This window comes from Heterodontus francisci, chromosome 40, assembly GCF_036365525.1.
Source record: "Heterodontus francisci isolate sHetFra1 chromosome 40, sHetFra1.hap1, whole genome shotgun sequence".
Taxonomy (NCBI): domain Eukaryota; kingdom Metazoa; phylum Chordata; class Chondrichthyes; order Heterodontiformes; family Heterodontidae; genus Heterodontus; species Heterodontus francisci.
Genome location: NC_090410.1, coordinates 12,795,789 through 12,815,316, shown reverse-complemented (window position 1 = coordinate 12,815,316; position 19,528 = coordinate 12,795,789). Strand labels below are relative to the sequence as shown.

The window sequence follows — 19,528 nt, the reverse complement described above, 5'->3', positions numbered from 1 at the left end:
CCACCTTAAACGTTCGCTCCCTCCACCAGCGGTGCACAGTGGCTGCGGTGTGTACCACATACAAGATGCACTGCAGCAACTCACCAAGGTTTCTTCCGCAGCACCTCTGCTATCTAGAAGGACAAGGGCAGCAGCTGTATGGAAATACCGCCACCTCCAAGTCCCACACCACTATGACTTGGACATGTATCATTCATCGTTATTGGGTCAAAATCTTAGAACCCCAAGCTTAACAGCATTGTGAGGTGTACCCCCACAAGGGACTGTGGCAGTTCAAGAAGGAAGTTCACTATCTCCTTCTGAAGGAAAACTAGGGATTGGGCGATAAATACCGGCTTTGTCAATGACGCCCACATCCCAAGAATGAATTAAGTAACTTGTGCAATGTTAAGCTGCAGAGTGTGGTTGCTGTCAGGTTTCTCCTTAAATTTGCTGAAAACATTTCTCAATGCTTTGTGTTCAAATATTTAAATTGGCCAGTTCTTTATTCCCTTCCCCGCCATTATTTAAGTAGGCATCATCCAGACTCTGATTCCGAAAGCTTTTAGTTCTCATACTTACCTTGGTTCCTTCAGTCTGTTTAAAGTGATTAGCAGCAGCAAGCGAGTGTTATCTTCAATGCAATGAGTGTGTTTCTGGCTGCCACGAACTTTAAAAGGAGTACGGCTGAATCTGTGGGGCAGCATTCAGTGTTCTTTGTCCGAGAAGAGTTTGGGGCTTCTCACTTTACTGCAAGAGACAAAAGCCTTGATGTTTTACTTTGGCTGCCAGACATTTGCAAGGGAACTCTTTTCCCCCCCAACTCTACCCTCTTCAACCCCATCCTCCCTGACCCACATTGGCTCCCATTCCCTGAACGGCTGTACAAAGAAATTTCTGTGGCACCTTTCATGATCTCGGGATGTCCCAACACACCTTACAGCCACTGAAGTACTTTAAGTGTAGTCGCTATTGTAATGTAGGAAACACAGCAGCCGATTTGTGCACAGCAAGTCCCACAAGCAGCAATGCGATGACGACCAGATAAATTTGTTTTTGCAATGTTGGTTGAGGCATAAATATTGGCCAGGACACTGGTGAGAACTCCCCTGCTCTTCAAATAGTGCCATGGGATCTTTCATGTCCAGCTGCGAGGGCAAGCGGGGCCTCGGTTTAATGTTTCATCTGAAAGATGGCAGCTCCAACAGTGCAGCACTCCCTCAGGAACTGCATTGGGAGTACCAGCCTTGGCTTATGTGCTCAAATCTCTGGAGTGGGACCGGAACCCATGACCAGAGCTTTTAAACTCAAAGACAATTAATTACCATGCAGCATTAGAGTCACAATTCTGATCCCTGATTTAGTCCAGGCGCCCCCAAAGTGGAATCTTCTGTTTATTTTAATTGAACCAATTGTCCGTACAGTGAAATTGTTGTGACACGATGTGTGACAACACGTTCCATAAACAGCAGCTCGACCGGCAGCCTCTGGTCAGACCCTGATGGACAAGAGTGTTGGTCACCTTTAGTCAGATGGTTGATGATTCTCCTGCTGGGTGTCCCGTATCTCTGCCCTGCAGGAGTCCGACAGATGTCCGACGAGCGTCTCCTCTGAGTCTTGGTGGCCTGTGGAGATTGGTGCCTCTGGAGGTTGACATCTGCTCGGGACTTGGCACTATGAGTGGCCATTCTTTGACATGTAGACTGCCAGAGCCACCACTGCTCCCACGTACATACAAACCCCAAGGGCAATGGAGGAGATGGCTGTACACAGAGCTTTCCTGGAGGCTGAGATGGCCTGCCTATAATCCCCTTGGGCTGTGGCTTTGCTGGTCTGGAGAGCACAAGATTAGAAGGTTAATTGTACCAAAGAATAAAGCAGTGAAGTAGCCAAAGTTAATTGTTCTAATGAGATGTTAAGATATTTAAAACTCATGATCTATCAAAGGCCTGCATTTACATAGCACTGTTAATGTAGTTAAAACATCCCATGGTACTTCACTGAAGGCTAAAAACTTGACACTGAGCCCCATAAGGAGAGATTAGGACACACGGTCACTATGAGGACAATTGTCACTTTTAAGAAGTGTCTTAAAAGGAGAGAGAGATGGAGAAGTTGAGGGAGGGAATTCCAGAGCTTCAGGCCTAGGCAGCTGGAGGCTCGGCAGCCAATGGTGGAGCGATGAAAATCGGGGATGCACAAGAGGCCAGACTGGAGGAGTACAGAGACCTCCAAGGATTGTAGAGCTGGAGGAGATTACAACATGTTTAATTACTGCTACTCCACACTGCCGTGGAGTATTAAACACACTGACTGCGTTTGCTGACGATGCAACCACTAGGTGGCGCGGTACTGGCACATGCACAAATGCAGCCTCATCCACTGAAACATCACTGTCTGTGACATCTCAGGCAGCTGGCAGTACTAAAGATGGCACTGCTCAATTTCTCACAAAAAAAAAAATTAAACTCAAACCCCTCAATGGTTGTGATCGCTGCTTCCATCCCAGGTAGCTGGGAACATAAGAACTGGAGTAGACCATTCAGCCCCTTGAGTCAGTTCTATCATTGAACTAGATTGACTCTATGACTCAATAATTTCCAATTAAGTACCTCAACTCCATTTACCTGCCTTTGCTCCAAATCTCTTGATATTGTTCCTAATAAAATTCTTATCAATCTGTCTTGAAAGCCCCAATTGGCATCCACAGACTTATGGGGGAAGAGAATTTCAGATTTCCACTACACTGTGTGGAAAAACTGCAGCCTGACTTCAACCTTGAATGGTTTTGTTCTAATTTTAAGATTGCACCCCTTTTTTCTGGAATTCTCCCAGCAGAGTTTAGAGAGAGAGAGAGAGAGAGAGATACAGCACTGAAACAGGCCCTTCGGCCCACCGAGTCTGTGCCGACCATCAACCACCCATTTATACTAATCCTACACTAATCCCATATTCCTATCACATCCCCACCTGTCCCTATATTAGATTAGATTAGAGATACAGCACTGAAACAGGCCCTTCGGCCCACCGAGTCTGTGCCGAACATCAACCACCCATTTATACTAATCCTACACTAATCCCATATTCCTACCAAACATCCCCACCTGTCCCTATATTTCCCTACCACCTACCTATACTAGTGACAATTTATAATGGCCAATTTACCTATCAACCTGCAAGTCTTTTGGCTTGTGGGAGGAAACCGGAGCACCCGGAGAAAACCCACGCAGACACAGGGAGAACTTGCAAACTCCACACAGGCAGTACCCGGAATCGAACCCAGGTCCCTGGAGCTGTGAGGCTGCGGTGCTAACCACTGCGCCACTGTGCCGCCCATATTTTCCCTACCACCTACCTATACTAGGGGCAATTTATAATGGCCAATTAACCTATCAACCTGCAAGTCTTTGGCATGTGGGAGGAAACCAGAGCACCCGGAGGAAACCCACGCAGACACAGGGAGAACTTGCAAACTCCGCACAGGCAGTACCCAGAATTGAACCCGGGTCGCTGGAGCTGTGAGGCTGCGGTGCTAACCACTGCGCCACTGTTTCTACCGTATCGAGTGCTTTAATCATATTAAACACCTCGGCTAGATCGCCCCCCACAACCTTCTAGATTCCATGGAACAAAACCCAAGTTTATGCGATCTGTTCTCATGATTGAACTCTGAAATGTTCGATCAGAAGATGGTATCTTACCTTCTGTGATAAGTAAAATGCAGCAATTCCCATTGGCCAAAAGCAGCAGAGCATAGAGAAGACAGCAAGTCCCAGGTAATCCTGAGGGATGTTGAGGGAGAATGTGCTGTCACTGTCATTATCACTGTCACCATCGCTGTAGTAATTAGTCTGTGAAGACAGCAACATTGACACTTGCAAATACTCTGGGTAAAATGCCACATCATGGGGGAGTGGCTCAGGCAGTGGCCTTTCACCTCTGGTATCCCCATTCAAATTCAACACAGATGACAACAGCAATCTGCATATACACAGCAAACGTCCCAAGGTGCCTTACTGGAGCATAAATGTCAAGCCAAAGAAGTAGATATTGAGAAAGGGTGACCAGAAGTTTGGTCAAAGAGGTGGGTTTTAAGGAGGGTCTTAAAGATGTAACTAGTGGGGTGCCACAGGATTCGGTCCTCGCGCCCCAACTATTTACAATCTATATTAATGACTTGGATGCAGGGATGAAGGTACGATAGCCAAATTTGCAGATGACACTAAAATAGGTGGGATAGTAAGTTGCAATAAAGAAATAAGAAATTTACAAATGGATATGGATAGGTTCGGTGAATGGGCCAAAATTTGGCAAATGGAGTTTTAACGTGGATAAGTGTAAGGTTATCCATTTTGGTCGGAAGAATAGAAAGGCAAAATTATCTAAAGGGAGAGAAACTTCAAAATGCTTCGGTGCAGAGGGATCTGGGTGTCCTCATGCATGAATCGCAGAAAACCGGTATGCAGGTGCAGCAGGTATTAAGGAAAGCAAATGGAATTTTGGCATTTATTGCTAAAGGAATAGAGTATAAAAGAAGGGAAGTGTTGCTGCAACTGTACAAGGCATTAGTGAGACCGCACCTGGAGTATTGGGTACAGTTTTGGTCCCCTTGAGGAAGGATGTAGTTGCATTGGAGGCAGTTCAGAGGAGGTTCACTAGATTGATTCCAGGAATGAGGGGTTTGTCTTATGAAGAGAGATTGAGCAGTTTAGGCTTTTACTCTCTAGAGTTTAGAAGAATGACAGGAGATCTAATTGAGGTATATAAGATGATTAAGAGTATTGACAAAGTAGATGTAGAGAGGATGTTTCCTCTGGTGGGGCAATCTAGAACGAGAGGTCATAGTTTTAGGATAAGGGGTAGCAGATTTAAAACAGAGATGAGGAGAAATTACTTCTCTCAAAGGGTCGTGAGTCTGTGGAATTCATTACCCCAGAGTGCGGTGGATGCCGGGACATTGAGTAAATTTAAGGAAGAGATGGACCGATTTTTAATTAGTAATGGGTTGAAGGGTTATGGAGAACGGGCAGGAAAGTGGAGTTGAGGCTGAGATGAGATCAGCCATGATCGTATTGAATGGCGGAGCAGGCTCGAGGGGCTGAATTGCCTACTCCTGCTCCTAGTTCTTATGTTCTTGAAGGAAGGGAGGGGGAGAGGTTAGAAAGGGTATTCGAGAGCGTGAGGCTTAGGTGGCTGAAAATACAGTCGCCAATAGTGAGGTGTTAAAGGAGACACCCCATCAGAATCAACTTAAGTGATTTGGTTCAACAACCTGTGATGGGAAACTCTGCATTCATGGCTTAGAAAGCTTGACAATGTTATGGGAAGTAACGTTTGCAGACAGGAAGAGCATAATCTAAGCAAGGTTTTGAGTAGAATAGCAATAGTTTCAAAGATTTTATAGCAAGAAGGTAAAGCATTTACATAGAATCTTACCACCTCTTCAGGACAGCCCAAAGCATTTTGTAGCCAATTAATTACTGCAGAGACTTGTTTTCCAGGTAAATAACAGTCAATTTGTACACATCATGATCCCGCAACTAGAAAATGAGATGCAGGAGCAGCTAATCTGTTTCTGGTGGAATGCAGTGCTGACCAGGACACTTGGGAGAGCTTTCTACTCTTATATCAACAGGTTTAACATATCATCTGATGGATATAGGGTAATTGGGTAATGAACAGTCTGTTCACTTTCCATTTGACATATGAGGATGGGCATGTTGGATGACCAATATTGGGAGTGTAGGGACTTCAGATCATGACATAGCATCATAGAATGGTTACAGCACAGAAGGAAGCCATTCAGCCAATTCATGTCCGTGCCAGCTCTCTGTGAGAGCAACTCAGCTAGTCCCATTCCCTCTTAGCTCTGCAAATCTTTTCTCTTCAGATAACTATCCAGTTCCCTTTTGAAAGCCACAATTGAATCTGCCTCCACCACACTCTCAGGCAGTGCATTCCAGATCCTAACCACTCGCTGCGTGAAATCATTTTTCCTCATGTCGCCATTGCTCCTGTTGCCAATCAGCTTAAATCAGTGTCCTCTGGTTCTCAACCCTTTCACCAATGGGTACAGTTTCTGCATATCTACCCTGTCCAGACCCCTCATGGTTTTGAACACCTCTACCTTCTCTTCCCTAAGGAGAACATCCCCAGCTTTGCCAATCTATCCTTGTAAATAGGGGTTGTCCAACTTTTTCACTTGGGGGCGCCACATTACAATTTTTGTCTTATATGGGGTGGGGGGGGGGGGCCAGTGAAACAATTTCGGAAAGATAAAGGCATTAAAAAGTTATTTTACTAGTGATCAAAACAACAACAAATGGGCATTTTTGTGAAGAAGCTTTAAATGAGCAGATTATTGACTTACTTTCTCATCACTATGTTGGACACTGATTTAGTGTGATGCCTGGCATTTTTTTGCTTGCACAAGTAGTCAACATTTGCCTGCACACTTGTAGTGATGTGGAGTATTCATATAGATGTCCATCTGTCAGGAGTGATCTTGATCTCTCGCTTTGTCTCTCTCTCTCTCCCTGTGATCACCCCCTCTCTGTGTTGCTACCTCCTCTCTGTGTCGTCCTCACTCTGTGTCCCCCCCACTCTTTCTTTCTGTCTCCCTCTCTCTCTCTCTCTCTGTCTCCCTCTCTCTCTGTCTGCCCCTCTCTCTTGGTTCCCCCCCCCCCTATTTTTGTTCCCTCCCCCTCTGTGACAATTGCAGGGAGCGGGAGCACTCAGCACAGCAGCTTTGTGATTGGTCAGTTTGTTTAAAAACATCGCACTGTTAGTTTCACAGCTGACAGCTGCTGAAGCAGGTATGCGCTTCCCAACTTCGGACAGATTTGGGCTTTTCCGAATTTTTTGAAAAGCCCAGAAACCCAGAATCTGTCCGCAGTTGGGAAGCGCGTTCCTGCTTCAGCAGCTGTCAGCTGTGAAACGGACAGCGCGATGTTTTTTAAAAAGGCCGGTCTGCAAGAAGAAGACAAAGGGAAATTTCCCATCTCCAGTCACAAAACCCTTGCGAGGATGAGGAACAGCCCTGGGTACAGTTTACACTGGCGGGCCGGATCCTGGGCCGCGGGCCGTATGTTGGACAATCCTGTTGTAAATTAAGTCACTCATCCATGGAACTATTGTGCTGTAACCTCCAAGAATATGTCCAACCAGAGCTGGCAATCTTTAATGAATTGCTCCTCTGGCAGGATGGCATACCCTCAGTACTGAACTGCTGGTATGGGCTTAAAACCACAACTTACTGACTCAAAGGTCAGACTGCCAGCAACTAAGCCAAGCTTGGTAAAGTATTCATAATTAAAATAAAGCTTTGAATTTATTTGTCACCTTTCATGACCTCAAGTCGTCCCAAATGAAGTACTTTTGAAGTTGTAAAGTAGGAAACACCACAGCTAATTTACACACAGCAAGCACCCACGTACAACAATGTGATAAAGACCAGATAATCTGCTCTAAGGATGTTGGTTGAGAGATAAATATTGGCCAGGATACTGGGGGGAACGCCCCTGATCTTCAAAATAGTGCTTTGGGATTCTTTATATCCATCTGGGAGAGCAGACAGAGCCTCGGTTTAATGTCCCATCTGAAAGACGGCACCTACTGACAGTGCAGCACTCCCTCAGTACTGCACTGGAATGTCAAACCCAGATTTTATGCTCATGTCCCTGGAGTGAGGCTCAAATACACAATTTTATGACAGTCACCAACCGTCTCACTGGGAGCTTCAAGCAATGGTTGACTCGGTAACATTGAGATATTAGGAGCTGCCTGTGGACATTTGTGTTGGCGGGGTTTTCAACTGTGGGGGCAGCACACCCTGATGTACGCACGTGTCTACTGTTACCAGCAAATGCCAGTGGATCAGGGTCAGTTATTTCTACTTTCCCAGTCCAAGGGATGCTGAGGCCATTCATAGCATCCAAGTTCAACCCTGGCTAAGGTTCACGAAGTTGTGGATTATACCTGAGCCTTTCCTAGCCTGTGACTCTTTGCCAACCCACTCATTATATCCATTAACGTCCATCCAGTCCAAGATGACTCTCTCTCTGTCTCTTCATCACTCTCTCTCTTTGTCTCTTTCTCTTTACCTCTCTCTATCTCTCCTCTCTTCATATCCCTCTCTCCCCATCTCTTTTTCTGTATCTCTTCAACCTTCCCCCTCAACATCTCTCTCCCTCTCTGGTTCTTTCTGTTGCTGTCTCTCGCTATCTCTTTCTCCCTTCTCTTGCTCCATCTCTCTGCATCCCAGTCTCTCACCATTTCTGTTTTTCTCTCTCTGCATCCCTGTCTCTCTTTTCATTTTTCTCTGTTTCTCTCCATCCATCTTCCCATCTCTCCCTCCCTTTCTGTTTCTCTATGTCTGTCTTTGTCTTGCATCCTTCTATCTCTCCCTTCTCTCTCCATTTTTCTCTCTTTCTCTCTCTGTTTCTCTTTCTCACTCTGTGCTATTTATAAAATGCAAAAAGGATTTTGTTGGTTTTGGATGCTGTAGATTTCTACCTAATGTTACTCTAATCCCAAGGGAACTAATTAAAATAAATCCTAATTGTTTCAATCATGTGGATTATTGCTTTACTTCACAGGAGTGAATAATGAGGAAATTATTGTAAAATTCAACAGCATTGGAGAGATAATCGAGGTGAATTTAATGCTGAGTGAGAGACTTAATTCTCTAATCACGTTGCAGACAAATCTAAGTTCCCCCATGCACAGAGTTACTAAATAGTGGCTTTCACAACCCCAGGACATCCTACAGTGCTTTACAGCCAATGAAGTACATTTGAAGTGTAGTCACTGTTGTCAGAAACGCAGCAGCTAATTTGTGCACAGCAAGCTGCCACAAACAGCAGTGAGATAATGACCGGATCATCTATTTTAGTGATGTTAGTTGAGGGATAAATATTGTCCAGGACACTGGGGAGAACTCCTCTGCTCTCTCTTAAAATATTGCTGTGGGATCTTTTACATCCACAAGAGGAAAGACGAGAACTCGATTGTTAAGTAGACAAATTCAGGGCATGATTTCCATTCAACAAGATCCCACAGGCAAGGACTGGGCAAACAAGCAGTTAATGTAACTGTCAGCTGAGGCTCAGTGCTAGTACTCATGCCTCTAAGTCAAAAGATGATGGGTTCAAACCCTGTTTCAGGACTTGATCACATAATCTCTTCGTTACCTCAGCTCAGCTTCCAACTCATCCAGTCAACTTAAACACTCCAACATCCAACTCACCCAGTCCAGCATCCAACTCTCTCAGTCCAACATCCAAATTGTCCAGTCCAATACTCCACTCACACAATGCAACATCCAGTTTACCCAGTCCAACGCCCATCACAGCCAGTTCAACATCCCTCTTAACCAGTTCAACATTCAATTTAAACAGAAGCAGATCATTGAAAATCTTGCATAAGCACACTCCCTGTTATCAGGATCTTGGTCATGTTTTTAACTCAACTTTTCCCATTGTGAATTGCTATGTCAACTGTCATGATGTAGTTGCAGGCTCCAGCCACTAGATGGTTATGTGGGGAGGGTTTCTGAAGCCCTCTCCCAACTCCTGTCACCTAGATCAAGGGAATAAAGTTGAAGGATTAAGTGTAAAAGTTTGTGAACAAAAACAAGGGAAACCTTTTTTTTTGCACAGCAGGTTCGTGAGGCTTTGGAACCCACTGTGGAGTTGGTGATTGAAGCAGAGACCATGCGAGTATTTAAGAATAGGTTAGTCAGGTGGTGAAGGAAAGGGATATGGGAACAGGGAAGGCACATGGGATTAGGACACTGCTCCAGTGGAGGATAAAGACCACTGGATAAGCTGAATGGCCTGTCTTGGTGTAATTTCCGTGTAATTTAATGTTAATCTTCCACCAACTGTGGGTTAATATCACAGTCAATTTACTTGTCATTGGATCAAGTGGATAGCAACAAACTCTTAATTTATTGGCGTGTGGTGGAGTACAGAGGAGGTGAATCGATAGATTTGTGTGTCGGTTCACTTTTACCATTTTCCCAACAATGTCCGAGTTAATAAAGAATGATTACGACGGAAAGACTTGCATTTCTATAGCACCTTTCACCACACCAGGACATCCCAAAGCGCTTTACAACCAATGAACTCCCTTTGAAATGTAGTCACTGTTGTAATGTAGGAAACACAGCAGCCAATTTGCGCACAGCAAGCTCCCACAAACAGCAATGTGATAATGGCCGAGTTATCTGTTTAAGGTGTTGGTTGAGGGATAAATGTTGGCCAGGACACTGGGGGAACTCCTGTGCTCTCCTACAAATAGTGTCACGGGGGATTTTTTATGTCCACCTGAGAGAGCAGACGGGGGCCTCGGTTTAAGGTCTCATCTGAAAGACATCACCTCCAGTAGTGCTGCACTCCCTCAGTATTGGGTAATGGGGCTGTCAGGCTGAATTCTTCTGCTCAGTTCTCTTGCTTCAACTTAACCTGCTTGGGCTGAGAGTGGCAGAGGTGCCTTCCCTGACCCCCCACATTATCCATCAACACCACCCAATGGGCAGCCACAGGTGGGTCATGTGTTTGAGCTCAGGATTGAAATGTCCATTGCCATTGCTTTCAGGTGGCCATTGCCACCTCCTCCCTGGGTTCAGACATTTTCTCCTAGAGCTTTGCAAACTTATGAAGGGGATGGATCAGATATTGCCTGCAAATCCTTCAGACTAACAAAGGTTTAAAAAAAAAATACAAGACATTTTAGGAAACTTACAGTAGATAGGGTGCAAAACAGAAATTTGGAATACATTGTACGGCATAAAGGCAGTGCTTATATAACATGTTGACACAATCTCTGGGAAATAACTCAACCTGCCACATGTACAATGAATTGCTTTGAAACATTGTCACTGTTGGCCACGTAGGCCAGTGCAGCAGCCATTTTGTGCACAAGGAGATTCCACAGACAGCAAGGAAATGAATCATCGGACTGTCTTGTTTGTGGTGTTATTGGGTGGGGGAGGAATGTTGGCCAGGACACCAGGAAGATCAGTGAGACAAATAGTACCAAATGGATTGAAAAAGCAACTTCTGGGGAAGCGAGGATTTGGGATATGGTGAAAGAGTAGGATGGGGCTGAGGTTGTCATCAATCAGAAAGGAATAGGCCTGTTGGTTCTAACTAAAATAGTCTTTTTCCCACATTCCCAATTTTTTCCCCCAGAAGGAATCTTTGGACGTCCCGAATATAAGTGGCAAATTAGGGCAGGAGGCAACATGGGCTTAATACTGCCTTCCGCCCATTTTGATTTCCATGGTAACCAATTTACCTGTGTCTCCAGAAAGGGAAGGTCCTCCACATCGATCGAGACAGTTGGAACTTTCACCTGACTTGCTTCAGGATCCAGAACCTTGGGCTCCATGGAGTTTCCGATCTCCTGCTCCCCAGTCTCAGTGAAAGTGGTCTCAGTGCAGTCTTTCAGGCTTGCCCAGACTCTGGGGTCTGCACAGAGCATCAGGCTCGGTCTGTACAGAGACTCCACAGTGTTCTGCAGTGAACAGGTGTCCAGGTGCTGTGGGACTAGCTGGGAGTCCATGCTGGTGGGAGACTTGCCCTGAACCAGGTAGCTCCAGATGGGCACTGGTGAGAGGCCAGCTCTGTCCTGGGGAGATGAAAGTTCCTCCTGGGCTGCCTTTTGGTTGAGCAATACGTGACTAAATGGTTTGCCGCTCGTCTGCTTTCCCAACAGGGGGCTCTGAAGCTCCCGCAGATTTTCCATCGTTTCAGTCTTTTCCTTCCAAAGTCAGTAGGTGCTCTGCATTGCCTCTGTTAAACAAAACGGTGGGTTTATTCTTTCCAATAACGGCAATAATTAAAATCAAGTTTTCTCAGAAGATTCAGCAACTTTCACAACCCAAAGCGCTTTGCAGTCAATGAAGTAGTTTTTGAAAGTGTTGTAGGAAACGTGACAGCCAATTTGCACAGCAAGCTCCCACAAACAGCAGTCTGATAATGACCAGATCATCTGTTTTAGTGATGTTGGTTGGGGCTAAATATTGTTCAGAACATTGGGGAATCGGCTCTTCAGGGAGAGCCAGGATGGATTTGTAAAGGGTAACAAACCTAGTTAAATTTTTCGAGGGGGTAACGCATGTGATATATCAGGGAGTGTCTCTGGATGTTATTTATATGGATTTGCAGAAGGCATTGAACAAGATTCAATATAAGAGACTCTTCAGATAAATGAGAGCACATGGAATTGGAGGCAAACGATTGAGTTGGGTAGGGATTGGTTCAAAGATAGGAGACAGAGAGTAGGGATAATGGGTGTGTACTCCAGTTGGCAGTGGTGTCCCCATGGAACTGTACGGGGGCCTCAGCTTTTCATGATATAAGTGACTTGAATGAAGGAATAGATACCATATTTCTAAGTTTGCTGATGACACTAAGTTAGGTGGAATAATGTGGATCTTGTAGATTGGTGCAGAAAGTTATAAAGGGACATTGACAGATTAAGTGAGTGGGCAAAACTGTGGCAGATGGAGGTCAATGTGGGAAAGTGTGAGATCATTCACTCTGAGCCTAAGATAGGCAGGTCTAAATGGTGAGAAATGAGGAACTGTGAAAGAGTAGAGAGATTTAGGGTCCAAATACAGAAATCACTAAAAGCCTGCACAGGTACAAGAAGCAGATAGAGAGAAATAATTTCCTCGGGTACAAAAATCCAGTACAAGGGGGATAACCATAAAAACAGAGCCAGGCCGTTCAGGGGTGATGTCAGGAAGCACTTCTTCACACGAAGGGTAGTGGAAATCTGGAACTTTCTCCTGCTTGCTCCTAATTTAGCTCATCTTTCCATCTCTCTTCCGTCCTCGGTTCTGTACTGTGCTCTAGACCATGGCTCTTCCCCTGGGTTTCTCACTGATATTTAAAAATCACTCCTCTGGAACTGTCACCCATTTATATTTCTGTGTGGGACCCACCGTCACCATCACTTCATTTAGTGAGAAATGTGGAGAGTGGAAGGAGAATGAACAATTCAACAAAGCTGGACCGCGTGCTGTTATGAATAATGAGACTGTTAACCTGACTGAACAAATCAGTAGCTGGCAGGTAGAGACAGTGATGAAATAACTTGGTAAATAAACTGCACACCCCACCCCCCCACCCCCCCCAACAACACACACACCCCAATGTACAGACACACACACACAGAGCCACACTCCCCCACACACAGACACAGGTACAGAGACACACATATCCATCCAACCCCCCCACACATACACAGACACACACGCACACAGAGACTAACACACACATCCATCCCCAAACACACATACACAGGTACAGAGATATATACACAGACAGACAGGCACACACCCACACATACAGGCACACAAACATAGCTACACCCCCACCTAAACAGACACATGCACACACACACAGATATAGAAACACGCAGCCACACACACACAGACAGACAGATACACACACAGACGGATAGACACACACACAGACAGATAAACACACACATAGATGGACAGACACACACACAGACGGATAGACACACACACAGACAGATAGACACACACACAGACGGATGGACACACAGACAGGTAGACACACACACAGACAGATAGACACACACACAGACGGATAGACACACACACAGACAGATAGACACACACACAGACGGATGGACACACAGACAGACAGATACACACACACACAGACAGGTAGACACACACACAGACAGATAGACACACACACACACAGACAGATAGACACGCACACAGATGGATAGACACACGCACAGACAGATGGACACACACACACAGACGGATAGACACGCACACAGATGGATGGACACACAGACAGACAGATACACACACACACAGACAAGTAGACACATACACAGACAGATAGACACACACACACACACAGACAGATAGACACGCACACAGATGGATAGACACACACACAGACAGATAGACACACACACAGACGGATGGACACACAGACAGACAGATACACACACACACAGACAGGTAGACACACACACAGACAGATAGACACACACACACACACAGACAGATAGACACGCACACAGATGGATAGACACACGCACAGACAGATGGACATACACACACAAACGGATAGACACACACACAGACAGATACACACACACACAAACGGATAGACACACACACAGACAGATACACACACACACAGATGGATAGACACACGCACAGACAGATAGACACACGCACACAGACGGATAGACACACGCACAAACAGATACACGCACGCACACAGACGGATAGACACACACACAGACAGATAGACAGACGCACACAGACGGATAGACACACGCACAAACAGATACACGCACACACACAGATGAATAGACACACAGAGACACACACACAGACAGATAGACACACAGAGACCCACACAGACGGATAGACACACAGACAGATAGACAAACACACAGACGCACCACACATAGACAACAACTACAGCTTGTATTTATACTTTTCCTTTAACACACATACACCCTGCACACGTACATTCCAGAAACCCTGCCCTGGCAGAGGTCCATTCTTTTCCCAGCCATGCTCTTTCCAAACCTCTGCCCTGACCTTGCCTCTCTTTGGAGGTTGCTAACTGTGGGATCCTATACTGTGATCCTCATTGTGTAGATGGCAAAAACCCATTACATAGTGTCAACACTCCCCGACTCCACTATCATGCCCCGCCCCATCCCCACATCACCTCTGACCCCTGCTCAACCTCCATCCTGTTCCCCACCTCACCTTTGACCCCTGCCCACCTACCGCCCTGACCTTGCAGCAATGTGGACATTAAAAAGATGCACATCACCAACTGGTTTATGGGGGGGAGTGAGACAAAGAGTGGAGCTTTAGCGTCTAGTGTTGGAATTGTGAGGCTCCCCTGCGGAATGTTGCTTCATGTATCCTACATTCCCACAGTCTGACCCCTGAATTCCGTGGTTTATGTACCTTGAGGATTGCATCTGATGAAACTGACTCACGGTGAAATAGTGTGCGACTTCACTGCCATTCCTTTTCTTGGGGGAACGCGAATGTTTTGCCCCGAACAGGAGTGCAATCACCATGTGCACAGCCGTGTGCACCAGGCAGTGAAAATACTGCGAGGGGAAGCAGACTGGGAGAAGAGAGCAAGGGAATAAAACAGGGGAGAATAAAGAGGGAGAGAATATAAAGAGATGGAAAAAGGAGAAGTGGAATAAAATGAGAGAATGGAGAATAGAATTACCCTACTCAGCCCCCACCTCAACCATACTTTGTTATCTCTCACCTTGACTCACCCAGCTGGCCTCCCACATTCTACCCCCTGCATTTATATAGTGCCTTTCAAGACCAAGCTCCCAGAAACAGCAATGTAATAATGACCAGATATTCTGTTTTCGTGATGTTGATCAAGGGATAAATATTGGCTGGGATCCCAGGGAGAACTCCCCTGTTTTTCTTTACAATAGTGTTGTGGGATCTTTACATCCACTAGAGAGGACAGTTTGGGCCTTGGTTTAACATCTCATGCAAGAGACAGCACCACCAGCAGTGTAGCACTCCCTCAGTATTTCAGCCCACGACCTTCTGACTCAGAGGCAAGAATATTACAAACCGAGCCACAGCTGACACTGGGCAGCTATAAACCTGAGGTCATTTAAGACTCTGCTTCCCTTGTCTTAACTCACATTAAGTCCTGTTCAGCCATCACCCCTGTGCTCACTGCTCCTGACCCCCGGTCAAGCAACACCTCGATCTTAAGTGGCGCAGTGGTTAGCACCGCAGCCTCACAGCTCCAGGGACCCAGGTTCGATTCCGGGTACTGCCTGTGTGGAGTTTGCAAGTTCTCCCTGTGTCTGCGTGGGTTTTCTCCGGGTGCTCCGGTTTCCTCCCACAAGCCAAAAGACTTGCAGGTTGATAGGTAAATTGGCCATTCTAAATTGTCACTAGTATAGGTAGGTGGTAGGGAAATATAGGGACAGGTGGGGATGTTTGGTAGGAATATGGGATTAGTGTAGGATTAGTATAAATGGGTGGTTGATGTTCGGCACAGACTCGGTGGGCCGAAGGGCCTGTTTCAGTGCTGTATCTCTAATCTAATCTAAAAAACTCTCATCATTGTTTTCAAATCCCTCCATTGTCTCGTCCCTCCCTATCTCTGTAATCTCCTCCAGCCCCACAACCCTCCAAGATATCTGCGGTCCTCTAATTCTGGCCTCTTGAGCATCCCCAAATGTAATCACTCCACCATTGGTGGCCGTGCCTTCAATTGCCTGTGCCCTAATCTTCGGAATTTTCTCCCTGCCTTCCTTTCCTCCTTTAAGACTCTCCTTAAAACCTACCTCTTTGACCAAGCTTTTGGTCACCTACACTAATTTCTCCTTATGTGACTCAGTGTCAAACTTTGTTTTATAATACTCCTATGAAGCACCTTGGGACATTTTATCAAATGAAAGGCACTATATTAAATACACGTTGTTGTTGAAAGAGAGAATAAAGAGATGAAATAAAGAGGGTAAAAAATGAGAATTGAAAAAGAGCAATTAAAATGAGAATGGAATAGAGAGAAGGGATAAAAAGGGAATAATGAATGCGGAAGTGGTGTGGGAGTCATACAATATGAACTCGATGAGACTAACCTTGCGATGGAAATGTGAGAGGTTTTGTTTTCATTCTCTCTCTCTCTCTCTTTCTCAGGCACAGACAGACAGTGTACTCCCAGCATTTTCTGCTCGGTATTTTCTTTCCTCTGAATTGACCATTAGGTTCAGAACCATTTTAAGAATTCGGAAGTTTGATCAAACTTTCCACTTTTACTTGTTGTCGGATCGACACGTTAGCCCGAAGTTTGATTGAGAATTGAGAGGGTGAAGGAGGAGAAAGATACAGCAACATATAGCGAGGGGCTTACCGGGAAATACTGTGGGATATGTGGCACGAGCTCAGCATCAGAAGCTGTTAGCATCTCCGTCTATAAAACACCCGTCAGAAATGAGCTTCCTTGCACAAGGTGTTCGCAAGCGCAGCCCAGAGCAGCGATACGACTTCCCCAATGAAAGTTTTCTGAAGCAGAGACCTCTTAATCCAGTCATGCACCAAACACCGCATCTCCAACTACCTCTCCAATCAATCCTACCCTCGCCACTGGCTGAAGAGCTCCTCCTCGGTCCTAGTGCCCGTCTTGCTCCCCTCTAGTGCTTTTTGGCATGTGCTGTTGTACTGAGTGAACGGGGTTCGGCTCCCCTTCTGCAGCTGTCGGTGCCTCGCTTTTCCCTACCCGCGTGCCAACCCTGGATTGGGTTAGGTGTCTGGCGGGGTGCCCGGGTATTGGTGCCCAGCCTAGTTCATCTGCAGTGTGCTGAGCAAGCAGCTAAACATGGAACAGGCACTGACTATAGTTAAGAGATGGAACATAAGGCTAGAACATTCCATTTGTCTTTGCTCACTGCTCCCGAGGAAGAGAGGCTAACCCGAGGTAACTTGCGAGTGGACTAAAGAGAGCACATGTTGCACAATTGCTTTCCCTTCTTCCTGGAAGGTGCTGACTCTCCTGGGATGAAGATCCAGGGATGTGGACTCTTGACAGCCAAGGCTCCGTCTTCCCTCCCTCCTTCTCCCACCATCCTTCTCTCAATTTCCCTCTCTCTCTCTTCCCTCCCTCCCTCCTCCTCCTTTCGCCATCCATTTCCCTCTCTCCATCCTTCTCACTCTCCATTCCTCCAGCTCCTTATCTCCTCACCTCCCTCCTCTAGCTCTTTCTCCTGCCTTCTTTCTCCCTCCATTCCTCTCTCTCCCTTTCTCTCTCTCAATCTCCCTGTCTCTTCCTGCGTCTTTCTGCCTACCCTTTCACTTTTCTTCTCCCGCCATCCATCTCTCTATTTCCCACTCTCCACCCTTCCTCTCTGCCTCCCTCCTGCTGCTCATCTCTTCTCCTCCCTCTATCTCTCCCTCCATCCCTTATTCCTTTCCTCATTGTGTCTCTCTCTCCTTCCCTTCCTAGCTTGCTCTTTCCTCCACTGCCACTGTCCTCTGCTTCCCTCACTTTTTCACTCAATCCCCATTTGATGTGGACCGGTCTGATTCATACAGTGGTGTAGGCTGTACGCTGGCCCTGTACAGGGTTTGTGTGGGAATCGAACTGCATTGTAATGAAATAAGTGGCTCAAGGTCCAGATTGAGGATTGCTGCCTCATCCTCAGTAAATCCTGACAGTATCCTCCCGGTAATTAGTGCTGTTAGTTTATACCTGAGACTCAATCTGTCGGTAAACCCTCAGTCACGACGAGTCCTCCCTAATCTGATGATCTGAATGCTCCCCCCACAATGACCCTTTAACACGAAACCTGCTTGGCTTCTAACTCTCTGATAATGTGGAGCCTGCAATCAGTCGGGGCTCGGTGAAAAGGTTCAGAATTGAGTTCAACAACAACAATTTGAATTTATAAAGCGCCTTTAAAAGGCCCAAGTCCTCCATTGCATAGTCTAGACTTGTATTCCTTTGAATATAGAAAATTAAGGATCTAATTGAGGCGTTTAAAATGATTTAAAGGATTTGATGGGGTAGATAGAGAGTAACTTTTTCCTCTGGTGGGACTAGTCCAGAACAAGGGGGCATAACTTTAAAATTCGAGCCAGGCCGTTCAGGGGTGATGTCAGGAAGCACTTCTTCACACAAAGGGTGGTGGAAATCTAGAACTTTCTCCCACAAAAAAGCTGTTGAGTCTGGGGGGGGGGGTTCAACTGAAAATTTCAAAGCTGAGACTGATAGATTTTTGTTCAGACAAGGGCACTAAGGGTTACGAAACAAGGTGGGTACATGGAGTGGAGATACAGAACAACCGTGGTCTTACTGAAAGGCAGAACAGGCTCAAGGGGCTGAATGGCCTTCTCCAGTTCTTATATTCCAGTGAAGGCCATCCATCTGGTACCCTAACTTTCCCAGTTGAATATCTGATTGCTTTTTTTAATGTCTTTCCACTAAATTACCGAGCACATCATTCTAAATGTTTTTTTTTTGCTTCCACCCACAGGGATAATTTGAGTTCCACTGCGTTTTGTAATTTGCTGTAGAACACAATTCCTCGGAGCTCATGGGGCCTCAGCTCGATTCACTGGTGCTGGAGAGGTGACAGCTGTAAATAGCGCCAATTGAAGGCAATCAGGAGCCTTCTCACAGTCTTAATTGCTGCACTCAAAAAAAAAACAGGCCCTGCCAGAAGCTGCGTGGAACACTTCAATTCCCCCTAAAGGAGTCAGTTAATGCTTTACATGTGGCTATTATTCTACCTTTGTGTCATAAATAATGTTAGTCTGTCCCCCTCTGTCTGTAGAAACAGATTAAGCCTCTTCTTTTGGCCTGCTGTGCAGCGAGCTGAAACAAGCCTGGGGGCCAGTACTGGTCTCAGTGCCTAACGCTTTTGGGCTGCCTGTTTACTGCAGGGTCACCTGGTATCAGGTATATGACCAAAGGAGTTGATAGAGAGAAACTTTTTTCCTCTGGTGGATAGGGGCAGTCCAGAACAA

At 45.9% G+C, this 19,528-nt stretch overlaps 2 protein-coding genes across 2 annotated transcripts; both read right to left on the bottom strand.

Annotated features, from left to right (window-relative positions):
• Window positions 1-1,402: 1,402 nt before the first annotated feature.
• tmem91 (transmembrane protein 91) lies at window positions 1,403-11,730 on the bottom strand. The gene is made up of 3 exons (XM_068019080.1): window positions 11,281-11,730; window positions 3,681-3,830; window positions 1,403-1,812 (listed from the first exon to the last, which is right to left on the bottom strand). Exons 1-3 carry the CDS (start codon window positions 11,728-11,730, stop codon window positions 1,654-1,656), a joined length of 759 nt encoding a protein of 252 aa, XP_067875181.1. The 3' UTR covers window positions 1,403-1,653.
• Window positions 11,731-12,522: 792 nt separating this feature from the next.
• On the bottom strand, window positions 12,523-14,831 carry LOC137353161 (uncharacterized). The gene is made up of 4 exons (XM_068019208.1): window positions 14,798-14,831; window positions 14,330-14,467; window positions 13,392-14,197; window positions 12,523-12,570 (listed from the first exon to the last, which is right to left on the bottom strand). Exons 1-4 carry the CDS (start codon window positions 14,829-14,831, stop codon window positions 12,523-12,525), a joined length of 1,026 nt encoding a protein of 341 aa, XP_067875309.1.
• Window positions 14,832-19,528: the final 4,697 nt, after the last annotated feature.